Source organism: Lytechinus pictus, chromosome 3, assembly GCF_037042905.1.
Source record: "Lytechinus pictus isolate F3 Inbred chromosome 3, Lp3.0, whole genome shotgun sequence".
Lineage (NCBI taxonomy): Eukaryota > Metazoa > Echinodermata > Echinoidea > Temnopleuroida > Toxopneustidae > Lytechinus > Lytechinus pictus.
In genome coordinates this window covers 40,371,074-40,397,367 of record NC_087247.1, presented here as the reverse complement: position 1 = coordinate 40,397,367, position 26,294 = coordinate 40,371,074, and the positions used below count along the sequence as shown (strand labels likewise).

Below are 26,294 nucleotides of genomic sequence, written 5' to 3'. Positions count from 1 at the left end.
ATAGGATCCTTGTTTGTATGTGTGTGTGTCCCTGTGTGGGTGTGTGTATGGGTGTTTCTAGGTTGTGTATGTATGTAAGTATTTTTTAATCGATTACTTGTTAATCTATTTTATTGACATTGTTTTCATAATGTATTTTATATATTTATGTAAAGTGCCAATATTCACGAGTTTCGGCTTCATTTTGGTCCTAACCATATTTTGATATATATTTTGTTATTGATTTTATATTGTATATTGGTTTTAATAAACGAACTTGAAACTTGAAACTATAAAAGTGCAAAGTTACACCCTTCATGTCTAAATGGGAAGATCTACATCCTTTATAATGTAAATATTTCTGAACCACCTTGAATAGCATCAACCCCAAAACTAATCATAGCCTCCCCGATTTCTTACCCAATATTCAACAATTTGTTTTATCCCATAATGATAAAGTCTTATAATATATCATCAGCTACGACTTCCACCATTACAAGTTAAGTCCCGAAGAACTAAATGATTATGCAGGGGGCTCAAAATTGTTTTATATAGTGGGTAGGGGCTAATATGCGAAACATTCCGACCAGATGGATGGTCATTTTGCGTGTCTGTACACACCTTCCGTGAAAAAGTGCCCCTCCAGCAGGCCCCTTTCCTTGGACACTGATATGGCTTTCAATTCAATTTCAATGCCATGTTATCAGAAATTCACGTTTATTATAGGCCTATAAGACAAGTACTTGTACATTTATACCAAATTCACTATACTTATATTGTTTTATTAAAAGGTGGGGTTTATTATGAAATCATGATAATAATAATAATGAAAATGAGCCTATAATGAGAGGACACTTGCTCTTAAAGAAATCAAAAGAATTGTAATGTATTTCCGGATGGAAACATGTTTTAAGATAATCTTTGGACCTTTTCTATGTTTCAGAATTTACTATCACGGTACTTTTTTACCTCATTAAAAACACCTCTTATATCGACATTTATAGTAAATAATCATTGAGGTTTTTTTTTCTTATCAGAAATCTGATTTCGGAAATGGTGATGATCTTGACATGAAAGTGCTAACGGAATTGAGGTGACCTTTGACCTTTATTTTAATTTGTCCAGAAATGTTTTACGAGATTGAGTCATATGTTATTGCCCCCTTGAATCAGGGAAGTGGGAGTTCCTGCTTGAATTATTACGTTGAAAATGGGTGGGGATCAATTCTAAGTAAATATAAATTTAAACCTGAGTAACGGGATGCATTTTTTTTTCTTATCATGGTAAACACAAAATTAAACCAAAATATGCGTAAAGCTTACTATTTTGTTTAGAGTTAAAATTCTCTAAAACAAATCTAAACCTGTTATGAAATTACTTCATGCGTCGCCAGCATTTAGTTGATGACGTAGAACCGAATGGATTATGACATTTAACTCTTGAATGTGTCAGCGTGCCCAAGAAAACAAGGTGCCAGGTCTCTCTCAAGATAAAAAACGAAATTTCCTTTTGACGTAAGAAGTGTTTGACATGGATGCCTTTCAAAGTTATTATCAAGTGTTCAATAGAATCCCATGGGATGCAACACACTTGTATCTCTTAAGTTTGCAATATGAATCGTTTTATACTTAAGATTGAATGTACATTCTATAAACAAATCTGGTCATATACAAAAACTTGTACTTGTAAAAAATAACACGATTCATATGAAAGAAATAAAAGGATGTACGCAGTTCAATCGGATGAAAAAAGAAAATAAACGTTGCTTTGATGCTAATTTATTTAACATCTCTAGGGAATGTTTGAGTACAAAAAAATCATCTTAATGTTAACAAGTACTCGTGTATTTTTATTTGGGGGGGGGGTGTTTTACAAAACTAGACTTTTAAACTAGACCTTTCTTAACTAGGTCAATTATTCATATGCAGTCTTTTACCAGAAAGTTCGCATATTCAACTCGTGATTATGTCAGTTGTGCCGGAACGAATGTACGTCATTTTATAGTCACAATTATAATTAGTTCCATTTTGTATCCACCCCAAACCCTCAGCAGTAGACACACGACATTGGGCCTATTGTGCATATTTATGGATAAGACCATTATGATGGGATTTATAATTATTGTTGTATTAGACTCTTTAATGCTTTGTTTAAGAAGAGAATAATAAAGATAGGTACAGCTGTATAATGATTCATAATTCGCTTAATGACACTGCACTATGTTACTTTTCTACGATAATCCCAATTACCAAATACGGATTAGTAAAGCAATAGCTGAGTTTAGTCTATTTCAATCCCTAAAATTTAAATGAATTGCTTTCAGATTATTTGCTTTAGATTAACATAAATAATGAACTTAATGTAAATTTGCATTTTGACAATGAATTTCTGAGGTAGACTCGGTGGTGATGGTGGTAATGATGATGACGATGATAAAGATGGTGACGATGGTAATGATGATGATGATGACGATGATGACGATGATGATGATGAGATTATGACGAAAATAATGATGAAGATTTAGTATAGTTTACCACAGTGATAATTTAGATCAACGTGATATCAGACTTAGAAGCAATTTTAATAACAAAGGACATTTGATGTCATGTTTATTTTCTCTCAATTAATGTTACTAAACTTACGGGATGTAATCGATGTTTCGAAATGATATTTCTAAATAAAATAATTTTAACACGTCTTTCAATAATTATGGTGTCTCTTGTGAATTTGCAGGTTTTAGTGAAAGGTATGGTCATTTGGTATTATTGTATAACCAAAAATTTGATCTCTTTTAACGAGAATTGTGACATGTTCTTTTTTTACTTGAAAGTGTTAAAGGGGTGAGCTTGGTATCATTATACAAATACATGTAGTATTAGATAATGACTAAACAACATAAAAAGATTAAGACATTTATGATGTCTACGATATTTATATTCAAAACGCCACGCAAAGTAGAAAAGTCGCATTTTGTGCATTATTATACAAATTAGACACATTACTATAAACATGGGCGGATCCAGCTTCCGCCAATAAAGGGCCCAATTTTTTTTTCACCCATATTTTCTACAATCGGCCGCTCAAACTTGATTTTGTTTGTTTCTTTTAAGGGGTAGTCTTTACAGTCACTAAGCTGTATTATTACAAAACAACACAAATGTGTAATAATCTCATAAACCCTATTTAAAATAGTTCGAGCGCAAAGCGCGAGTTAAAACCTTTCGAAATTTTATGTATTTTTTCCTGAAAATTGAACATTCTGGGCAATTTTTGTGATCCTGAACAAGATGGGTATATATAATAATTACTGCGCGCGCGAAGCGCGAGCAGTTACTTTTAATATGCGTTCTGGCCTGATCGAAAAGGGACCTGTTAAGGACCTTTTTGCAATTAGCTATTAAGACGATAATGCGAGCGCGAAGCACTGAATATTTTTTTACATTCCGACCTCAAAAAGACATTATATGATTCTAAGCACCTTTTTTAATGATGAACTAGATAGGAATATAACTAAATAATTGATGCGAGTTATAGAGTTAGACAGAGTCTGGACATTCTTAATGCATTTTAATCATGAAAATCAATAATGCGAGTGCGAAGCGAGAGCTGAAAATATTTGATATTCCGATCTGAAAATGGTCGATTCAAGCACTTTTTCAAGCACTGTATATGAAAATTGTGAAGTGGATGTGGATCGCACTTAATTAATGATGTGAGCGCGAAGCGCGAACTGATATTTTTTAATCATTATTTTGACCTAGGACCGGGATATTCTGAGGACATTTTCCTATTTCTCTACCTTAGCGCGAGATGAAACTTGTCGATATTTCATTCTGAAATAGGGACAATTCAGTTAATAGAAATTCTTTAAAATGTTATCTTATTGTTATCAATTTTTTTATAAACTGTCATAAAAAGGGTATTTTAAGTAGTTTGATATAAAATTAATATAGAGGTTTACATAACTCAACAATTAAAATGCTTACGGACAGCGCAAGGTGCAAATGTTGATATTCACACCATAAAACCATTATTTTACATAACACTTTTTTAAAAGTCTTCCCCTGACCTTATTTTATTCACTCGTCTTCCTCCTCTTATTTTTCTCCTCTCTTCTTCCCCCTTCTTTTTCTCTTTTTCTTTCTTTCCCCCTTTTTCTTTTGTTTTGCTCCGCAAATGGGGGGGGGGGGTCGGGCCCCTTGCCCCCTGGATCCGCATATATGTGTAAACACGCTTCTGTGCCATCAATTAATCTATGCCATGAGTTAATCGAAATGTGAAGCAGTAGGCCTATGGCATCATCACATTTAGCTGCTCGCAGATGACGTCATGAATTCAAAGCCTATTTCTGTTATCCTAAGATGGATTATAGGACAACCTTAATTGATAAGTTGCTATATTTTTGGTTTTAACAAACCAAATAGACGCTGGCAGGGGAAATTTCCTCTTGAATGTGATTTACCATTATGTGACAATGAAAAAGGAGCTGTCCCTTGCCAGCGCCTGTGATCTAAACTTATGTTTTAAGAATTGGTTATTGAAGAGTTAATTTTAGTTTAGCTTGGCTCTATGGAATCATCAGGTAATTTCTTGTCTGTACGTGTAAGTTTGTTTTTTTTTCAGGGGAGGGCAAAGATACAGGAAATTATCTACGTACGCGCGAGGGGGCAAAGCGTCCAAGCTTATTGTGAGGGCAGTTCTTGTATTCGTTAACTATAATATTGAATGATCTGCTGCACACTTTGTGTTGAGTTTTGTATAAAAAAAAAAAATACCATAAATCCATTTAAGGGGAACCCCTCCCCGTCCCGTATATCCATAAGTCCTTTAACTAAACAGCAGTCCCTCTTGGTCACTATAAAAATAAAGCAGATATCCCTCTTGTATTTAATGGCATGAATCGCCTCTCGGTTAATTTAGTGGAATTTGAGTCACATTTAGGATGTTTTTATACCCATCCCCCAGTTTGATATTTGTAGGGGATCATAAAAAATACAAAACTATTTAACATCTAAATTCATTCGCACGTCGGTTCAAAAATAGCAACTGTAGTCACTTCCCTCCTAGTATGATTACATAATACACTGAATCATCATCTCCTTTTGGAAGGCCCCATTGGAAACGAAATACGTTTGGTTTCTATTCATGCAGAAGATTATATCATCTCCACTATAATACGTCAATACTCCTGATCGTGAGAGGCAGAGAGAGGATCCATTTACATACATGTAGTATTGTACTTGACTTATGTTCTTTAAATCTTGATACCCCATAATGTAGATAAGATATGACCAACAACAACTTTATTCGACTGATCTCTCACTCAGTAGTTTAAAGTGATGTGATAGTCCTATCATTGTGTTGATTTTTCTTCAAAAACAGAATCGGAAGCAGAAGTGTGACAAATAACGTTTTCGAAATATTTTTTTCAACATCGCAGCTTTTAATAATATTATAAGAATCACTAGCGTACCTACGGGGGGGGGGGGGCAGGGGGGGCAGTCTGCCCCCCCTGACGAGCCACAACCCATGCAAAGGACGTATCCCAGCCCCCCTGACGAGCTTGAAAGACCTTTTTTGCCCCCCTCACGAGCTTGAATACCTTTATTGCCCCCCTCACGAGCTTGAAGACCTTTTTTTTTTTTTTTTTTTTTTTTTTTTTTTTGCTTGTCAATTTTTTTTCTGGTACGAAATCCTTTATTTGTGATTGAAGACCTTTTTTTTTTTTTGCTTGTCAAATTTTTTGGCGGACGGTTTTGCCCCCCCTGTGGAAAATCCTAGGTACGCCACTGATAAGAATATAATATGGAATGCTGAAATGATATCAAGATAATAGAAAGGGGAACATACCCACCACCGTATGAAAAGGATTTAATTGTGCACCGTCAAATTCAACAATGGGGGCTTCTTTAAACAACCATGGACCTACTACTAGGTCCATGATACAACTTTCTACCCTAAGAAGCCTATTTTTGCTCCTTTAAGGGCGCAGATGGCTAAATTTTGCATCTTTTTAGGAGGTGTCATTATTAGGGGAATGCAAATTTGCACCTCTTTACTCCTTCGTGATTGTGTTGCAGCACGAATGCAAAATCGATCCCCCTTTTTACTGAGTGCGTATCAAAACTATTCACCAATCGCATCCTGATTGTCAAGAAAATCGTTTACGATAGGTATTGTCATAGTAGGTCCATGGTTTAGATGCATGGCCTATCATTAATAATGATGATGATTACGATGATGATGATGATGATGATGATCGACTCTTTCAGAGCGCATCATTATGTAAAATATATATCTATGCTCATAATCGATGGCGTCTACGATTTAGTTCTTGATTTGAATCTTGTTCCGATTTTGTAAGAACCATTATGAAGACTTCATTAAATATGCAGCGGTCAATAAATTCAAATTGCTGCTGATGTTTTTTTTTCCTTGTCACCATTGACCTTTGCTATATTTTTAATAACACACCCATAGAAGGATAAGAGATTTTTATTTGTTTATTTGAAGCCTGATCGACATACACGTTGGTCTTAGACAAGAGGATGACCGTGTCAATCCATATAAAATTCACCTATATGTAATCCTCCTTGATCTAATTATAAAGTATAGTATAATCACCTTTTCCTATTGAGGTGTTATACATCTCCCTTATACGGATTTCCTGTCACACAGCCCCCTTACCAATCCACCCCACCCTCCTCTACACACGCCCATCGTGTTCGTTGTTGATTTAAAACATTGTGTGTGACGGTGAGGGGGGTGATGCTCTCCGTTGCCTCTGAAGTTAAACGTCATGCTGTAAAGTGCAATCAAAATCTGAAGAGGATATAGTGGTCATTGTAATGCATTGAAAATTGTTAATGATATTTCGGCTGGAAGTTAACATTAGCATCAAACGATTGACATCATCAGAATGTATATCAATAAATAATAAATGACAAATGAATTAAGTAATGCATGAAAAATTAATTTGATTAAAAAAAATCATATTGTAATATATTACGATATTAACCCGATTATCGGTGACTGATTCAGGATTTTTAATGTGCTCATGAAGGAAAAGCAAAAAAAATATTTACAATTTTTAAAAGCAAAAATGGAAGAGGGGTGTCTCACACTAGACCAAAGGACACAATTGCCCTTTTAAAATTAAACGTTGCAATAGAAAGTAATACGGACAACATTCCTGCCACGATTCTATGGTCACGACAATCGTGCTATATCGACGGTACAATACGCATTCATTTCCTTTTCTTTCAAAGTTTAGCCTAAATCTGTAATGAGCTTACAGTGATGAAACCTTTTGACGAGGTTCTCCATGAATACACGGCTTCAGCCACATCGCTGCACAATGTTGCACTTACGCTCCTCAAAATTTTCTTGTCTGGATAGTATTCATCTTGTGATTCTGTATGTACGTAATATTACTTTGTAATCCAATTTAAACGCAGTTAATGTGGAAATAAAATGTACAAAAAATAATGATAATTATTCTCTGATGTTTTTTGACATGACAGGTGGATTAATGATTGGTATGTTAACAATTTCATTCGCGCCGTGAAGGCGTATATAGTGAATATGGAGTGATCCTCTTTTTTTTTTCTTTATCATTTTATCACGTCAAAAACCCCACAGGATATGTTAATTGATTCCACCAGGTCATCGTATCGCCCGTTGTTGGGGTCATGGGTGTCGATTACGGGGGGGGGGTGGCGTGTGCTATCATTCCCCCATAATATACGGCCGAACATCATAATATTTATGATGAAACATGAAAAAGTATGATCATGATGATAAGGAGAGAGACTCAGGAGGGAGTACAAATCATGATCATGATTATAGTGGTATTGATTGTCGTCATGATGGCCATCGAGTTTATTTCGGAATTTTCTTATGTTAATTGCTATTGAATGAAACATTCGAATCCTTTCATAAATTATTAGAAACAGATGGATGGAGAAATTTAGAATATCCACAATAAAATGAATTGACATGTTTATTTTCATTTTTTACACAATCATGACATTATATTGTTACATTTGCCCCTCCCTGCAACCAAGCGCATGGGGTGTGCCCCGTTTATTTCTACCTCTATTTTTGAATGTCACTTAATTTTTGTTAAAATTGTTTATGATTTTATCCCGGTTTATGATGTAAAATAAATGGAGAACATACAAAAGTCAAAAGAAATGAAAATTGAAATTCCAAAAACTGAATAGAAGGAAAGATTACAAAGAAAACTGACAAGAGCCCTAAAAAGGCGCATTTAAAGATCAATTTTTGAAAAATTTCAGCTCGCACTCTGCTTATCTAGACTTTACATGTATGCAGTACCTAGTTTTGTTGTAAAAATAAAGCTAACGCGTAGGTAAACTTTATGATTTTTAAATGTACTATGTCAAAATATATCACAAAATTTGATTTTTGTTGTTGAAAAGGTCAACATTTTTGCCCTTAATACCATTCTGGCCCCTAAAAATTGTAGACGAGTCCCCCCCCCCAAATGAAAAGAAACCTCACAGAAAAGAAGAAAATGTGTCATTTCATCTCTTCCAACCATGAACACCGATCGTCACCCATGGGGTCTTGGGTTGTAGGCTTGAGACTGCCCCATAAACTTAATAGTTTCATGTAGAGCAGAACCACTCGTAACCACTCATTATGCAACGTGACACACGTTACGCAGAAGCGAATAAGGGGATGGTACCATCCAAAACAAAAGTTTAACCCTTTTGCCATCAAGCATGTGATGAATTGTGCCTCCTTTGTGTGTATCATTTTTTTGATGTGATGATGGAAATTCTTTTATTGTCAAACAAATTTTGCCAAAGAAAGTGGAGAAATTTTTCTGTGCCCCAACTTTGAAAATTTCATTGGGTCCAGCCCTGACCTTACGCAACAGTAATTGATGTCTATTACTCTTCTTACTTTTATGCATTTATCTGGATAGTTATAACTTCCTGTGTAAACTGCTGGCGTGGCCTGTTTGGTCGAGGCATTAGAGGGGCATTGCTATGATGGGGGCGTCATTGGTCTTACTATATATTGATGATATGAAAGAGAACATGAGAACTAATGGTTGATGTATAGAGGAGGGTGTGAGAGTGAGTCATCGTGTTTCTTTAAATAGTTAGATTCTCTTTCCTGTTCTCTCACTCATTGCTGCACACCTCCCACCCCCCCTCCTGACGAAACCATGTGCCTGATAATTTTGAAAGAATAAACTTAAAATGGCAATCCTCATTCGATCATGAGGCATATTATCAACTTTCCTTGTAAAATATTGATATATTACCCCATTCCTTGAAAAAAAATCGACAGGCATTTGAGGTTCAAGTATAATTATTTTTTTTTTCAAATATTTTGTCTAAGATCACATGACATAAATCTTAAATCATAAATGACATATTTGCGACTTTCCAGTTATCGCAAAATGCTTAATTTCTTCGGATTTTGACGGTATTTTTAAGTAATAAAGAAATATCAGGTAATGGACTGTGATTACATTGACAAAATCTCCAAACTACACAGATATTTTTTTTACAGACAAAAGGCACGAAATGGAATACACTATACTTTTCAGACCAAGCCTCTGGCGTAAGTCTTGAGCGAGCGAACGGAAAAATTGGCATCTATAAAATTGAAATCTTATTTTTAATAGAATTGAAGAAAAAAAAACGTTTTAAACAGAAATATCATATTCCACCCTTTCTCTTTCCATTTCGTTATTTTATTTTATTTTATTATTTTTTTTTTTTTGGGGGGGGGGATTGTTGGCCGTGGAACTTTTGGGTAAACAGTGCCCCAAACCCATATCCATCTTTACGCAGGTGCATGGACCCTTCAACAGTGGTTTCATATGGTTTAGGCAAGGCTTACTATTGATTCCTTCGGAATCACATTGACTAAATAAACATATTTTCCCACAAGTTCTGAAAGCTTGTGATAAGAATGGGCACGTCAGATAGTCGTGCTCGTCCCCCTATTACAACTAACATGATAAGTTACCGGAATGAAACAGAGGGAAGAAAACTGATGATTTTACATATTTAAAAAGGCAGAGAGTTTCGAATTCACAATCGTAACCTTCTTTGAATCAATTGGAAATTTGCTCAAATTGTTCATTGAACCCAGGGGCGGCGGAACGTATTTTCGTTTGGGGGCAAAGCCAAAATAGGGCACTAATATGTCAAAATTTGCATTTTGATGGAAACGGACATTTTCAGCACGAGATTATCATCTGCGCTAAGCAGTTGCTGTGTCTTGTAGTAATTAAGTTGAGCATAGCCTTTTTAAATTGATTTCAGATTGATTAGATTTATGGTTTGGAAAAAAAAATCAAATCTGAAGTTGTGAAACTCGCTTTTCGGTCAATTATCGCGGAAATTACTTTTAAAGGGCATCCTTTTAATATCCGAGATGTTGCGAGCGCGAATCGCGAGCTCAAATCTTTGGAACATTTCATTGACTAATAAAGACCTGAATATTAATCATTCCGAGCAGTTTTTGTCATCATGAAAAAGATGTGTATCTAACTAGAGAATTGACGCGAGCGCGAGCTGATTTTTTTGATACACTGACCATAAAAAGAAACTGGTAAGGACTGCATTTAGCGACTGATGAAGAGGATACATAGCTCACCAATCGAATAATGCGAGCGCGAAGCGCGAGCTGAAAACTTGTGATATTCCAACCTGAAAACTGGACATTCTAAGCACTATTTGTAACCAAGCACAGAATGAGTACATTCTAAACAATAATTGATGCGAGCGTGAAGCGCAAGCCCAAAATAAATGAGATTTTCTAAACTAAAATGTATTATGTCTTACTTAAAAAAAGGGTATTTTATTTTGAAAAAGGGTACATATCGTTTTGAAAAAAGGGCACTTTCCATTTTGAAAAAGGGTATTTTTCCTACTGGGAATGTCCCCCTGCCCCCCCCCCCCCCTCCGATTGACCCGTTTCTCTCAGTAACCTGCTTTTTTAAAAGGTGGACTTGGCGCTTGTCTTGCTTGTGTATAGGTTATATTTTGTAGGGCTGTTGTCGGAACAGGGGGAGAACCGTCTCCGGTGTGACACACGAGGGTGTCTAAAACAATTTGTAAAATATTCATGAAAATAAAATAGCCTCGTTGTTTCTCTTTTGTTCGTTTGTTTGTGAGTCACCCCCTTCCCCCTAGACTATTTCCATGACTATCTGTGTCTGAGGGCAGTTGTGGCACTTCCGGACGATTTAGCTCAAAAGAATTTTAAAAGACACCATGATACTGTGCTGTGCAATCTCGTTTTTTTTTTAAAGTTTTGTATACAGGCCTTTGTTTTGTAAGCCCCCAAACCAAAATGTTATTTTCTTGACCAAAAATAGTAATTAATTGATTTATTAATCAATTAATCATTGAATTAGTTGGTTAAATTAGAATAAAGATGGATAAATAATTATTGAAAAATAATACAGATGAATTAATAAATAAATGAGTAGATAATAGTAATAACATTGATATTGAAAATACAAAGGGACATTTTCAGTCTGTCAGGTATAGATGCCGCACAACAAGTCGTTACGTACCCCTTCCCATGTATAGCCTAGGGGCTAACTTTCAACATGGGAAGTTAAAATAGCTCTGCGAAGCAGATTTCATTTCACTCGTTGATCCAACAGGGGTTCAATTAATGCGGATAGGGTCGCCGATCGGGATAGTTTTCAAACCGAATTGACTAAAAAGGCTTTATGTACTCTGTATATTTTTGTATCATTCTGTGATTTTCCTTTCATTTTTCCTTTCGTTTTTATGACGTTTCATCGTATTTTCCATTTCTGATATCAATTATAATAGGGGGCAGGGAGTTCATAGTTCGCCCTGCTCAGAATTTCCCCTTTATCCATGAAAAGTGTCCTTTACGTAAAGCTGCCCATTTTATTGCCTATTAATAAATGCCCATAATACTTTGAAAAGTGACCTTTCTTTTAACCAACTGCAATAGTGACCCTTTATTATAAAACGCCTACGTCTAAAATGTGTTAGTTTCCTATATTTACCTATTGTAATTTCCATTCCAACCATCCTTTTCAAATTCTTAATGACGATGAACGTCCATTTTACCATAATATTTGACAATATTGGGTAGTTTATATTCATATGTTGATAAAGTCCACTTAAAGCTACCATGCCACGTCCAAAAGTCGAAATAATTCCCTATAAAACAGGGGCGGATCTAGCTTTCACTCGGGGGACATTTATCATCCACATTCCCCTGATCTGGCGCTAAAAGCTGATTTAAAAAATTGTATATATATTTTTAATTTCTTATTAAAGTGAATAATCAAGAATCACAGTATTCATGAAGACAATTAGTATTTTACAAACATAAAATCCTAGAGCATTAAAAAAATCAGATTAAAAATAAAAAACAAGATAAAGTTTTCAAGGATGAGGCTCCGAGACGGAAATAAAAACCAACTTTCGAAAAGAAAAAAACTAAACCAACCAGACCACTTGACCTAACAAAAATCGGAGTAAGAGAGGACAAGCAGTTGAGGGACCCCTCCCTCTTCCTTCTCTTGCACACGCACACACACACACACACACACCCTTACATGAAACCAATTCCTTTCCCCCATATAAAATCAAACCCAAACATCCTAGCCCCCTCCCCTCATGCACATCTACATACACTCACACAAAATGACATTCTAAGCCCTTTGTAACCATGTTTAGGATGGGTATCTTTTGTGTACGAAGTGCGAGCTAAAAATGTTTGACATTCCAACCTCGAAAGAGAACAGTTTACATAGTTTAAGCACGTTTATATATATATATTAAGATATATAATATACATGTTATGATATATATTATAATATATATATATATATATATATATATGTATATATCTAAAACAAGGCAATGCTCGCACAAAGCGCGAGCGAGATTTTAGTTTTATATTAAATTATATGAAAGGTATTTTTTTTTTTCCAATTTCCAATATCCCTCCTTTTTTCATTCACTTTTTTCCTTCACTCATCTTTTTTTTCTCCTTTTCTCCTCTCCTTTTCCTTCCCTTCCTTACTGCTCGCGCTTTACTCTCGCAGTAATTATTTAATTGGATACATATGGTTTAGGAATTAGGATCACAAACATTGCCCAGAATATTTTAATTTTAGGACAAAATACTTGGGGGAAAAAATAGCTCGCGCTTCGCGCTCGCACTGTTTAGATAAGGCTTATGAGATTATTTCATATTTTTGTTGATTTATAAGAATAAAGCTAAGAACTGACTATTAGGACTACCCCTTCAAAGAAAAAAAAATCAACTTCGAGCGGCCGATCGGGAAAATGTGGCTGAAAAAAATTCCGCCCCCCCCCCCCCCCATTGGTGAAGGCTGGATCTGCCCTAGACCAAAAGCTTCAGTCTCTGTATTTTGGTTGTTCCGCTGAACTACGTTGGCTCCACTCACCATACATAAATTACAGTACAGTAAAATGTCAGAAATTGTTGAATAAATCCCCAGAAACGACGGTTATTCCTGTCTAGATCTGCCCCTGCTATATAACACTATACATTTTGATTTCTCTCTTTTTGGAAGCACGAACATAACATATCATTTTTTTTTCCTTTAACTTGCTACCTTTTTTCTTTTGAAATACATGTATGTAATTATTAACTAAGTATCATATTGCGTGTTACATATCACACTATCTTCCAATACATATAAAATTGGTGGTAATGTAGATATATACTAATATACTTTAAGACAAACTCCACTCCCCGATTCCACTTACAAACTCGACATCATACATATAGGGATAGGCCTACTCGATCATTCTCTTTTCGAGTGTAAAAAAATCACAACAAAACACAAGAGAGAGATTTTCCAAATGCTAAAAAACCCAAAAACTAATAGTTAATAAATAAAACCTAGACGAATATTGCAGGGGCCGCGGAACGGTTTTCAAAGTGGGGGGGGGGGGGGGCTGACCATGCAAAAAATCACAATCATATGGTAAATTTTACGTTTTTGTCGGGGTTTTTGTACATGGTTATGGAAAAAGTGGGGGACTGAAGCCCCCCCCCCCCCCACTTTCGCGTATTGAAGCCGTTAACAATTTATTATTGTCATATTAAAACAAAATTGTTCTCGAGCTAGCAGCTAGCTATATAGCTAGCTGAGCTGAGTCGCGCTGGGAATCGGAGTGTGTGTTGTCCTAGCGACGTTGACTCACGTGACCTATAAACACCTGTCGCATACAGTTCGGCACTACAAAAATAGCAACAAACCAACAATTTCAACTTCTGTGATAAGAGAAACAAAAGCTTTCATTTTAAGTTAATGTAAAAGGATTTCATGAATTGTGAGACTGGTTTATGACATGGAGTAAAATCAATGTTAACATTTTTCAGGTAAGTTTGAGTTTGAGGAAATTTTAGGAATAAGTTGAGTTTGTTTGAGGAGGTGACGTGTGCGAGTGTCGGATCCCTGCCGTTCCCCCACCGAGCTTCCGGCTGGGCCGGGATGTCCTGGCTCGCGTTCAAGAGCTGCGACCGCCACAACTAACCTCGCTTGCTTGTGTGAGTGACCGTAGCGTTGGTTTATCGACAAGGCCTACGGTATGCGGTAGACCCCACTAACATAGAACGTAAGGTAGACTCGAATGATAAATATTTAATTATAAACATTTTAGTAGAGAAATTCTAACGATAGTATACCGGTAGTCACGTATTGTATTACCGGACACATGATTCCGGACGCGCATATTACTGCGTTCGAAAATAATTTTGTACCGTAAGAGTACTTCCGCAATTAAATTTCACAGAGCAATACATAGAACAAGATTGCAAAAACAAGGCGAAAAAATCCAACTTTTACCTTATTTATCTCTAAAATGACAGAAAATGCTTAAAATATCATATAACATAGTTTTACATTAACAATTGATATATTTTCTAACGGAAATATGGGCCTGATTTGCCGAATTTCAATCTCGTTCACTCCTTCGATTGAATGATGAGGTGTGGTGTATTGTTGGTGATCGTCGACGGCTAGTTCTCAAGGTACCCGTGCGCGAGGTTTACCATGAGTATAGCCGTCGATCGGTAGCGCATCGATAGAACTTGACGAGCGTCACGATACGAACGCGAGCATATATTATTGGAAAGTGCCATGGAACATGCAGCTAACAAGAAAAAATAAAATAAGTTATCAAACACAAATTTATTCTGCTCAGATTCGATATAAAAAGCAAATAAAAACTTAGAATTTACTCATGATATGATATAAGAAGAAAAAATCACACAAATTTGTTCTTACATCATTATAATACCCGTCCGGCGCGCGTCCGGAATCATGATGTAATTTGTCGCGCAAAATAATTGTTTTTCGTGGAGGGGTATGCGGCAACTGCGATGCCAAGAAAATGGTTGGTAAATATAAAATAATTTTATCATATTCATAATTTTTGAAAGTCAAAAAGGGGCCTAAGCTTTCGATCCTAGCAGAATCTTCGTCGGAGGCAAAATGACAAACATATAAAGTGGAACAACCATACTATATTATGGTTGTTCCACTTTATATGTTTGTCATTTTGCCTCCGACGAAGATTCTGCTAGGATCGAAAGCTTAGGCCCCTTTTTGACTTTCTAATTTACTCCATTGGCTCTCTTTTATTAGATAAGCAGTTTTCAGCAGCTTCTTTTTGCCATTCATAATTTTCATAATATTTGGAATAGCAAGTGTGATTTTTTCTTGATTGTATTTCCTCTAGTTGTCATTTTTAAAGCACTGAAATAAAGGTGTCCGGCAATAGGATACACTACCATACTTCATTATAAGTATCCCAAATTAAACTTTTTTATTAATTTTGTTAGACTTAACTTAGAATTAACACCTGTCCTTGGCTTAAGTTAAAAGCCTTAACTTAACAGTGTAATAAGTAAGACATCTAAGTTAAGCCTTAATTAAGGCTAAATAAATTAAGACAATTTTTTTTTTTTTTTTTTTTTTTCATAGAAAAAAAAAGGAATGAATATACAAGAAATAATTAAAAAAAAAGTAATATAAAAATAATAATAATAAATAAAATTGTTACCCTACTTTACATACAGTGGGTGGCAAAAATAGCCAATAATGACTTATTGCCAAATATAAACAAGGAATGGAATGGAAATGGTTAAACAATTGTAACAAACCATGGATGGAAGTATAAAAAAAAGGACTAGCAAGTAAGAGTGTAATAAGACTTGTGACCCACAGCACTGTTGGATAGGATTTGAAACTGAACTTGACGTCTTGAGTAATACTCAATAGTTTCTTAGACCATGCATCAAGGGGGAAATGTGCAAGACTCTCAACCTACTTCAAAGTGGTCAGGGGGTTGGGTACCAGCCCTCCCTTTGAATAATTTCTCAAGACCTACAAGACAAAAGAGGCAAATAAAAGCAAAGAAATTTGCTGGGTTCCAGTCAACAAACCTAGTTGAAAGGCAAGTCCACTCACACGTATTGTGAGGTTAGTATTAGTATACTCACACGTATTGCGAGGTTAGTATTAGTATACTCACACGTATTGCGAGGTTAGTATTAGTATACTCACACGTATTGCGAGGTTAGTATTAGTATACTAATTTCATGCAAGTCCGAAACCATACTGGTAATCTCCATAAGTCCTCTCTCCCACCCAGTGCGCTATACCAAATGGTCCTGCACTGTATGCATCCAGATCCAGACCTAATTAATTTGAAAAAAAAAATTCTTTAATCCATCTTGCAAAATGGACAGGTTTCAATTTCTGATTTAAAGTTCTTCATGAAATAAATTATTTAAAAAAAAAAAATTTACTCAAAATTTAGAAGTCTGATGTGTTGCTAAGGTGAAATCAGGGTTTATTCACATGTCATTTTAAACTCTCTTGCCTCACAATATACATGTATCATAAAATTGAAAATGACAGGAATTTAGTAGATACACATGTAAGCCTACTTGAATAAATTGAAGAGCAATTATCGACTCATTTCAGTTCATTTTTCCTTTTTTCACTTGATGTAGCTTGATGAATCCAAGCAAAGAACCAACGCTTTAAAAAATGACAACCCTTCCTCGACTTGCTCCAGCTGAAACTTCAATCAAAAGCATTATCCACCCAGGGATCTGCGATGGAGAACCCAAACGTAAATCCTTTTCTTCTATCGGCTACCGTGAACTATCAAACTCATGGGGAGGATCTGCTACCCATCACATTGATGGCAAACCATCTTCACATACCGCTCAGGGATTAGGAAGATCGTACCCCCGCCTTGATCCCCTTCACCCGCCTAAGTTCAGTAGGACTGTCAGCTTAGAAACCACGAACCCACACTTTCAGAATGAATTGAGATCACTGAATATGAAAAGAGAACAATATCATAAGTATCATAGATCATGGATGAAGCCAATATATGGCAGCAAGCTGGAACAAGAGGACCACAGGTATGTTACGCATTGAAAGTTCTAACAATACTTAGCATCGGCTGAAAACAAAATTGCTGGTGAAGAAGTACTTGCATGATAAAGATAAATGAGGAATTGATCTCAAGCTTAAGTAAAATAAAGTTAAGAACTACATTGTAAAAATAAATTTTCAGGATATTCCAGATACGTACAGTAGCTCAGGCCATCTAGAAAATATTTCAAAAATATGTTGTTGCTTTTGTAAACTCTCTCGCTTTATGACATCTCATAGACATAGTTTATAGCATAAATATGAAATATTTAAAGGTTGTTCATTGGTTACTGTTTGGATGAAAGTATTGGGGGTAATGTTTAATTAATTTGCAGTATTTAAGTAGCTGGATAATACCATTTCAAAAGTTGGTCATGACATCTCGTCTTTTATAATCCGGGATCCTCCCAAAAGCATATATTTATCTTCTCACATTGTGGGAAAAAAATTCACCCTACCTGTTTTGCGTGAGATTTTTAAAAGTCAAAATCTTCTTGATGTTTGATGATGACTAATCATTTCAAAACCCATTCTAAGCAATCAGAACCAAACACTTGCCAATTGAATGACAAGCAGATTTATATCCATTTAATTCCACCCCCCCTTAAAATATGTAATTAATTGATTTGTTAATTGCTTATCTCCTTCCACAAGGAAACACATCCGGAGCTCACTGAAAGACCAGATGAGTGAGAAGGATTCTCATCACAAAACTTTTATGAAGGATCGCTTCGTGGAGAGTCAGACAGCTGTAGCCTACGACAGGAAATGTCTGGATACTGACAAAGAAGCGCTCAAGAAGAAATCCCTTTATCTGCACCAGTTCAGAGATGAGAACAAAAAGGTAAAGTTGTTTGTCTATCATGTTAACAAAACCATCCAAGGTAGCAATATTGATCTGTTATGGTATGTGCAAGGTCTTGGTTAGCGCTTTGGGTAGTGGTTATGTAGTTCTTTCAAACAGCATTGTCTTTTTATGCTTTTGTTCTGGCAGATCAATACCAAATACTCTTATTTTCCATAATATGAATGGCTATGAGTACCAGGTGCCCCTTGATTTTTCAGAGCACGTTAAGATTTATCTAATGGAGCACAGTACCATTAATATATGCGCTTTATAAGCTTAACATATCATTATTACCCTTAATTCATGTCGATAATGAACATCTAACTGAGACTAGGCATACATATGTTCTTAAACAGTGTTAATTTGTGATTGGTAGAAATAAAGTAAAAAAGAATTCCATGTCAAGCCTGTCATTTAAAAGAAGACAGCAGCAGACATGTTAGTTTTCTTTGGCATCCGTGCATGTGTTGAAAACATACATGTACACTACCCATTTGATTGAGATCCACCCATGACCTTTTGATACATGTAGGTGATGATGATCAGGCTGTGTAGGTTGTTTTGGTGTTATCATGCATCCTTGACATTTTACAAGTCCCTTTATGGCATTTAGTGCAAACCTGAAAATTTCAAGTTAAACTTGGACCCTTCTTAGAATATAATAAAACAATACTAACCTTGTTCAGATTGATAGTGGTACATCTACCGGTATATCAAATCAGGAAAAAAACATTTAAAGGCATCTAGGCTAATATTACAAAGGTCTTCTTTAAAAAATTATTTGATTCATGTTGTATTTGATATAGTTATATGAATCCAATTCGTGTGCACAGACACTTTTAAGATATCGGTGACTGAAAAATTATCATTTACTAGATCTCCTGAAAGAATTAATATAATATGAAATTAAGATGGTGTTTTCAGTCCCTTTATATTTCATTTTTTGAAGAACTAAATGATTTCCAGTACAATTTTGTTTGCCTAGGTCTCATTTTAAGAACATACTACAGACACAGGTGACAAGTGGGACCTTGAAGCTCAGTCAAATCAATATTAGCCGCTGCTTTTAAGCTCTCAAAACTTTGAGATTTTGTCCATACCATGTGATTATGATGATCACCAAATATTTTATTAGCTTACACCAAGTTCTTAGAGTCCCTTGATATGTATGATCAGAAATGGCACTTGAATTTTGTATTTACATAGCATCTGTAAACACACTTGCTGTCTTCAAGTGATGTCTTTTATGTGACTTTGATGAAACCAAGTAGGTGATTTCACACCTGCCCAGTCATTGAAAAAAAATATTTTGCCAGAAAATTATACTTGATTTACCCCCCCCCCCTTCCGAAAAAAAGCACCAGCAAACTAGTATATATTCATTACAAACTACCAGGTTGGTGTATACATGTATTTGCAATATAGATATTGGAATCTTTTGTTCTGAAGCCAAAACCGATAAAATCTTTTGCTTTAAGAATGTGATTTTTTACATCCTCATTATCATGCAAATTTTATCTGGTAGAAAATGAAGTAAATACCAAAAATGTATAATCTGGCATTTAGAGGCCTGAAAAAGTAATTTATAGATATTTTCCATATTAAGCAGGTGTGAATACCCACAGATGCAGTAATTCCAGGAGGGTGTTATTGAGTTATTTCTTATGTGTATTCAAAAGATTAGATAGTCATTGGGGTTGTTTAAATTGCACTGATAACCGATCCCTCTGAACTGATAACTCTGTTTAGATGGGAAGTTCACCCTGAAGAAAAGTTTATTGTAACAAAAATAGAAAAAAATATAATAAATATTCGTGAAGGTTTGACGAAAATCCATTAAAGATTAAGAAAGTTAATACTAGAATTTTAAGTTTTGGGTTTGTGACATCATAAACGAGCAGCTGCCCCATATATATGTTATGTAATATAAAATCTATAAATTTCCTTTTTTTAATGGTTCCTTGTGACTTACATGTATCTTTGTTTTCTCTTCATGATCGGGTGTAAAATGATTTGTCTATTGATATAAAAAAATGTACAGTAAAAACCATTTTCAATTTTCAGAGAAAATATTTTATTGATTTTTTTATCATTCGCTATGTAGAAATGCTGCTCGCATTTTTGATGTCACAAATCACATAATTAGAATTCTAATAACTTTTTAATTATTTGATGGATTTTTCTCAAACCTTCAGCAATATCTTTTATTTTTCTGCTATTCTTACAGTAAACTTTTGTCAGGGTGAACTTCCCCTTTAAGTACACCACGTCCACGTGTCATAAAATGTCCTGTTTTTACAGGACATTTTAGTTTTAGAGAACACAATGTTCATGATTTAAATCACCCATGAGAATAAGATGCCTTTTAAACAACTGGGATAGAATTACAGTAGAACGGTAATGACGCTGACAGTTTATGACTGTTTGATAAAAATGATTGTGCTTCCAAGTAACTTTTATTAATTATATTATTAAAAACAAACTTTGTGTCAAGAATATTCTTTGCGATGTAATGTAGTTTCAGACTAAGCATGAATTGAATGCTTTCTAAAATGTCTTTATCATTCCTTTTTAAGATGCTGATTATTTTTGCCAATTAATACCTTAAGCTTGTTATTAACTTCGACACAAATTTAATTTTCCCTCATTTTTTTATTTCTCTCAACGCAGCTAATGGAGAAGAAATGGGAGGACACGAGGCAAACCAGAGATCATTCTAATGTAGTAGAGCAGGAGCTCCTCAAGTATAACCCTATCAACTGGAGTCAATCGTTGCGATGAATGACATATTTTTCTATTTGTTTGTTGTTTATTGTTAAAGGTCATGTTTGTGTACTTTATGTAAATTTATGTTTGCAATTGTTTATGATGCTGATTTGTTGCAATATTACATAAGAGTATGTGAAGGTCATGTATCATTAAGTTATTTTCATGTTGAATTGACATTTACTCTTGTATATATTTTGATATTTTGTTTGTGTTTTTCAATCATTTAACTGTATGGAACTGAAGAAGATGGAATAAAAATGGAATAAGGAAGCAAATTTTGAAGAACCAAAATTATGTTGGCTTTTCATTTGTGTAACTACATGTAGAATTTCAGTCACTAAAATGCTGCTTGGGCAACAAGACCATCTATGCGTACACTTCAAGACAGTGATAGTATAGTCTGCATATAAGGCAAATTCTCCTTAGTTGAAGTACATGTGTATTTATAGAACAGTTAATGCAAAGCATGTGATATTTACCCATTCTAAATCAAATTTTGCCCAAGTCAAACCTACTTCTCTTGTCCAAAGAGATTAGACTTACTCAGACTCACATTTATTACTATTGTATTGAATTGAACTATTTCAAACATTTTAATAATTTACTTCTATACTATAGATATGTGGAAAGTTGGCATAATAAGTGACACAAGAATCGGAAGTATTTTCCAAGATATTTAGAGTTGTACTTCCACAGTGAGTGGGTGTTACTGTACATGTACATCATTTGAAATTTATTTTAAATTATATGATAAATTTGACTATATGTGAGTGTACCCCTTGAATAAGTTTATGCAGGTAAAATTTATCATCACTGCCCAGTTAGCCTGTCGTATACATACATGAATATTTCAGAATTTCTTTTAGTAATTTTTGTCTCACCTGCATAGCAGAGTGAGACTATAGGCGCCGCTTTTCCGACGGCGACGGCGGCGTCAACACCAAATCTTAACCTTAGGTTAAGTTTTTGAAATGACAGCATAACTTAGAAAGTATATGGACCTAGTTCATGAAACTTGGCCATAAGGTTAATCAAGTATTACTGAACATCCTGCCTGAGTTTCATGTCACATGACCAAGGTCAAAGGTCATTTAGGGTCAATGAACTTAGACCATGTTGGGGGAATCAACATCAAAATCTTAACCTAAGGTTAAGTTTTTGAAATGTCATCATAACTTAGAAAATATATGGACCTAGTTCATGAAACTTATACATAAGGTTAATCAAGTATCACTGAAAATCCTGCATGAGTTTCAGGTCACATGACCGTCACATGACCAAGGTCAAAGGTCATTTAGGGTCAATGAACTTTGGCCGAATTGGGGGTATCTGTTGAATTACCATCATAACTTTGAAAGTTTATGGATCTGATTCATGAAACTTGGACATAATAGTAATCAAGTATTACTGAACATCCTGTGCAAGTTTCAGGTCACATGATCAAGGTCAAAGGTCATTTAGGGTCAATGAACTTTGGCCAAATTGGGGTATTTGTTGAATTACAGCCATAAATTTGAAAGTGTGTTGGTCTAGTACATAAAACTTGGACATAATAGTAATCAAGTATCACTGAACATCCTGTGCGAGTTTCAGGTCACATGATCAAGGTCAAAGGTCATGTAAGGTCAAAGAACTTTGGCCACGTTGGGGGTATTTGTTGAATTGCCATCATATCTCTATGAGTGTATTGGTCTAGTTCATAAAACGTGGAAATAAGAGTAACCAAGTATCACTGAACATCTTGTGCGAGTTATAGTAGTTTTCAAAATCAGCACTGCTGCTATATTGAATCGCGTGATGCAGGTGAGACGGCCAGAGGCATTCCACTTGTTTTAAATAGCACATTATTGGATTGATACGTTGACCCTCAACATTTTATAGTTGATTTTTTTTTGCTTTTACTCTTGTTTTATCCAATGGGTCTTTCTTTAAAGTAACCATATTAGGGTTTGCATTTTAAAGGAATCCAAGAATTTTATAAACTTGTTACTCAGATTTAAGGATGTGGGAATATGGTGATTGTACTGTAATTTGTTACCTATGTAATTACTGTAATATGGGCAATTTCGTAAACTAATCAATCTTTTTGTACATCCGACCCCATTTTTCTCAAGTTTTACTTCTTTTTGGGTAATGACCAATTCATGATCTTATGAGAGCATTACAGACTGTCAAAAGAACCAGAAATCAGAGACAGAAAATTTCATGAAGGTCCCACACATGGGGTCAGACGTACATATTTTATGGAATTGCCCATATACCAACCTGAGGAAGTATTTTGAAAAAATATATCTTCATTCTTCACCATTTCCATGTTCATGATATTTGAAGGCATCCCAATGATTGGTGTATGCGGACTGCCCCCCCCCCCCCCAAAAAAAAAAAAGGAGAAGAAAAGCAAACATAAAACAACAAATACAATTTGAAATTCCAAATTACTTTTTTAATGAACTCAATTTACAGAGCTATTGGCATTTGTAGATCATCCTCATCAATTTTTTTTCTGGCTGCATCCAGACCAACATGGAAGTCAGGGTTAAATTAGTTTCTGAAATTATATTGTAATTATCAAAATAAGATAATGAAATTGTCAGTTATATCGTGTTACATTTTATCAGCTCTTGTTCAATGTTGAATGTATCCCTGTAGGTAAAATACATCTTTAAGATCATACTCATATTTTCAGCATTTGTGCCAAGTTTAGTATTAATTGAAAATAAATTGTTCTCCACATGTATATATATTGTATAAACTATATTCTCTATTAAACTCTACATGGAGAATAACAAAATTTACAGGAAAAATAGCTATAGGCTACAACCTAGATAGCAGAGGTTTCATTAGAAAACTTTTTTTTCAACCAACTCTAAATTTAATGTTTCATAATGTATTTAAGGTAGAGCTCAATCATCTTGGTTTGATAAAAAAAGAGGAAATGATATTGACAGGCAGTGATTTTATGGAGTATTGAGTAATTAGGTTATAGGGGAATATGAAGTATAATGTAAAGTTAAGGTAACTTTATCTTGTTAATCATGTAGAGCTGTTGGTGAGTTGAATTTCATATTTAATGAGCAAGGTGATGTGCTGCATTTTCCATAGCCTTTCAGTTTTAATATTTAAATAGATCAAAGAGGCAATATGTATCAACATAATTTTTTTTTCTATTTCTCAGTGAATCAACTATTTTGTATATCATGGTGGTAATTTGAGAACAATTGATTTAAAGTATTATGTAATCTATGCAAGATCAAGCAACTTTATCGATATTAAAAAAAGTCATGTCTCTTTTCCGAAGAGAAAAAAAGTATTTTAGTAGAATGACATATTTTTGAGTGAAATCATGATGTACGTATATAAGATGATCATGAACAAATTTAGCATAGAAATGAAATATAGTAAACTGTATGTGATTTTTTGTAAGCAAATTGTATATATGTAAATAAAAGTGATATGTATTTGGTTTGAAATTATTTTGTTTTACAGATCTCATTATTGTAGTTGCACAAAGAATAATCACTGTACCATTCTTGATTCTGAGAATTCCACCCGTTTCAAGTCGGTTTGTATAAACAAAAAAAACTTCAGAGAGAGTTTCAACATTTTTTCAGATGTGTTTAACATTAAACCAGGGAAGTGGGAGGTACGACAAGAAAAGTTCTAGGGGGAATCAAATCGAAGTTTTACAATTTTGGTGGAAAAACTTGAACTGCTTGATTTTAAAAGTAATGAAATACATAAATGAGTGTATGACTTCAATTGCTCTCTCATTTGCATGCTGCCAACGATGTGCATATTACTAATATGTGGAAATATGCAGTAGTTGAAAATGTCATAACTTTCATATTTAACACCAAACTTTCTACATGACTTTTTGTTGGAATGGACAAGTTTTGAATGGAATCCAACATGCCGACAACCAAGGGTTTATGTGTTTATAAACCAACCAAATGTGCCAGTTGATTCTGTTAGAAAATGAGGAAGAGCCGAGTACCAAGTAATAAGGGAAATAAATGGCATTCAGTAGTGATACATTATGGTGATATTATTGTCATGAAGTGTTATGACACAATGACTTCTTTTACTAAACTAAATATGCATGTACTTTAATACATTGTTCATTATCACAACCTGTTAAAATTTATTTGTGAGAACATACTGCAGTGTTAATTTATATATTATGAACATAACAAATTTATATAAATTGCTTGTCATATTAGAAACCTTGAAAAAGTCTGAGCCACATCTTTAATTCAGCAGTGATCCTGCTCTGCATTCCCCTCTGAACCCTTATTTTGAATTTGAGAAACCTGATTTGATGTATGGTATAAGATGCTTTTCAAGGCACAGCTTAGACTGTATGTTTCAGTCACACCAACTAAACAGACCGATGGTAAGGGCCCTGTGCCAGTATTCAATTGAAACGGCGTATCCAGGATTTTCCAAAATGGGGGGCACATTTTCTCCAATCAGGCATGAAAATTGGGTATGAAAAAAAAAGCTGAAAGGGTTTTGGAAATGTCGTTGACAAGACGGTGGGCAAAGCCCACCGGGCGAGCCGCTCGCTGCTAACGGGTGGGGTCCAGGGGGCAACGCCCCCTTAAGCTCCTGGGTTTTATCAATTTTACAACTCCAAAAACCTGTTTGAGTTGAATGATTGTAATGAAGTATTTATATGGATTTTTTGTCCAAAATTCAATTAAAAAAAACTAAAAAATACTAAAAAATAGCAATAGCACTTCCCTGGTTTAAAAAAAAATTGATTTTTTTTTTTTTTTTTTTTTTTTTTTTTTTTTTTTTGGGGGGGGGGGGGGGGGGGGAATTCAGCAAACAAAAAACGCGGAAATCCGCGGAAACGCGGAGAATTGTCATGCCTGTCCAATGAAAAAAAAAGGTATTCACCTAAAATCGTAGGTCATTTCGTCCTTGGAAAAGTTGAAAAGCAAAAAAAAAGGGTCCTCACTTTCAAAACGGGGGGGGGGGGGGGCACACTTGGGTAACAGTGGTATATTTACATTTATAAATTTTTATTATGGCTCTCAAAAGGGAGGGGCAACGGCCGGCTGTGTCCCCCCCCCCTGGATCCACCAGTGAATTGAAAGTATTGATTTTGTAAGCATTTTACTTAGCATTTTACTTGCTAAGCAAAATGCTTTACTCGTATTCAGATCACATCTAAGTATTTTACTTTATCAAGCCAACCTTAAGCAAAATCCAATACTG

At 34.9% G+C, this 26,294-nt stretch overlaps 1 protein-coding gene across 1 annotated transcript; it reads left to right on the top strand.

Annotated features, from left to right (window-relative positions):
• Positions 1 to 14,149: 14,149 nt before the first annotated feature.
• Positions 14,150 to 24,224, top strand: LOC129257248 (uncharacterized). The gene is made up of 4 exons (XM_054895531.2): positions 14,150 to 14,382; positions 17,023 to 17,442; positions 18,110 to 18,299; positions 20,973 to 24,224. Exons 2-4 carry the CDS (start codon positions 17,060 to 17,062, stop codon positions 21,081 to 21,083), a joined length of 684 nt encoding a protein of 227 aa, XP_054751506.1. The 5' UTR covers positions 14,150 to 14,382; positions 17,023 to 17,059; the 3' UTR covers positions 21,084 to 24,224.
• The last annotated feature ends 2,070 nt before the right edge of the window (positions 24,225 to 26,294 follow it).

Excerpts from the sequence above, each read along its gene's own strand:
- LOC129257248 (XM_054895531.2), top strand. The coding sequence starts at position 17,060 with ATGACAACCCTTCCTCGACTTGCTCCAGCTGAAACTTCAATCAAAAGC. Across the intron at positions 17,443-18,109 it reads CTGGAACAAGAGGACCACAG|GAAACACATCCGGAGCTCAC; the intron begins GTATGTTACGCA and ends TCCTTCCACAAG. Across the intron at positions 18,300-20,972 it reads TCAGAGATGAGAACAAAAAG|CTAATGGAGAAGAAATGGGA; the intron begins GTAAAGTTGTTT and ends CTCTCAACGCAG.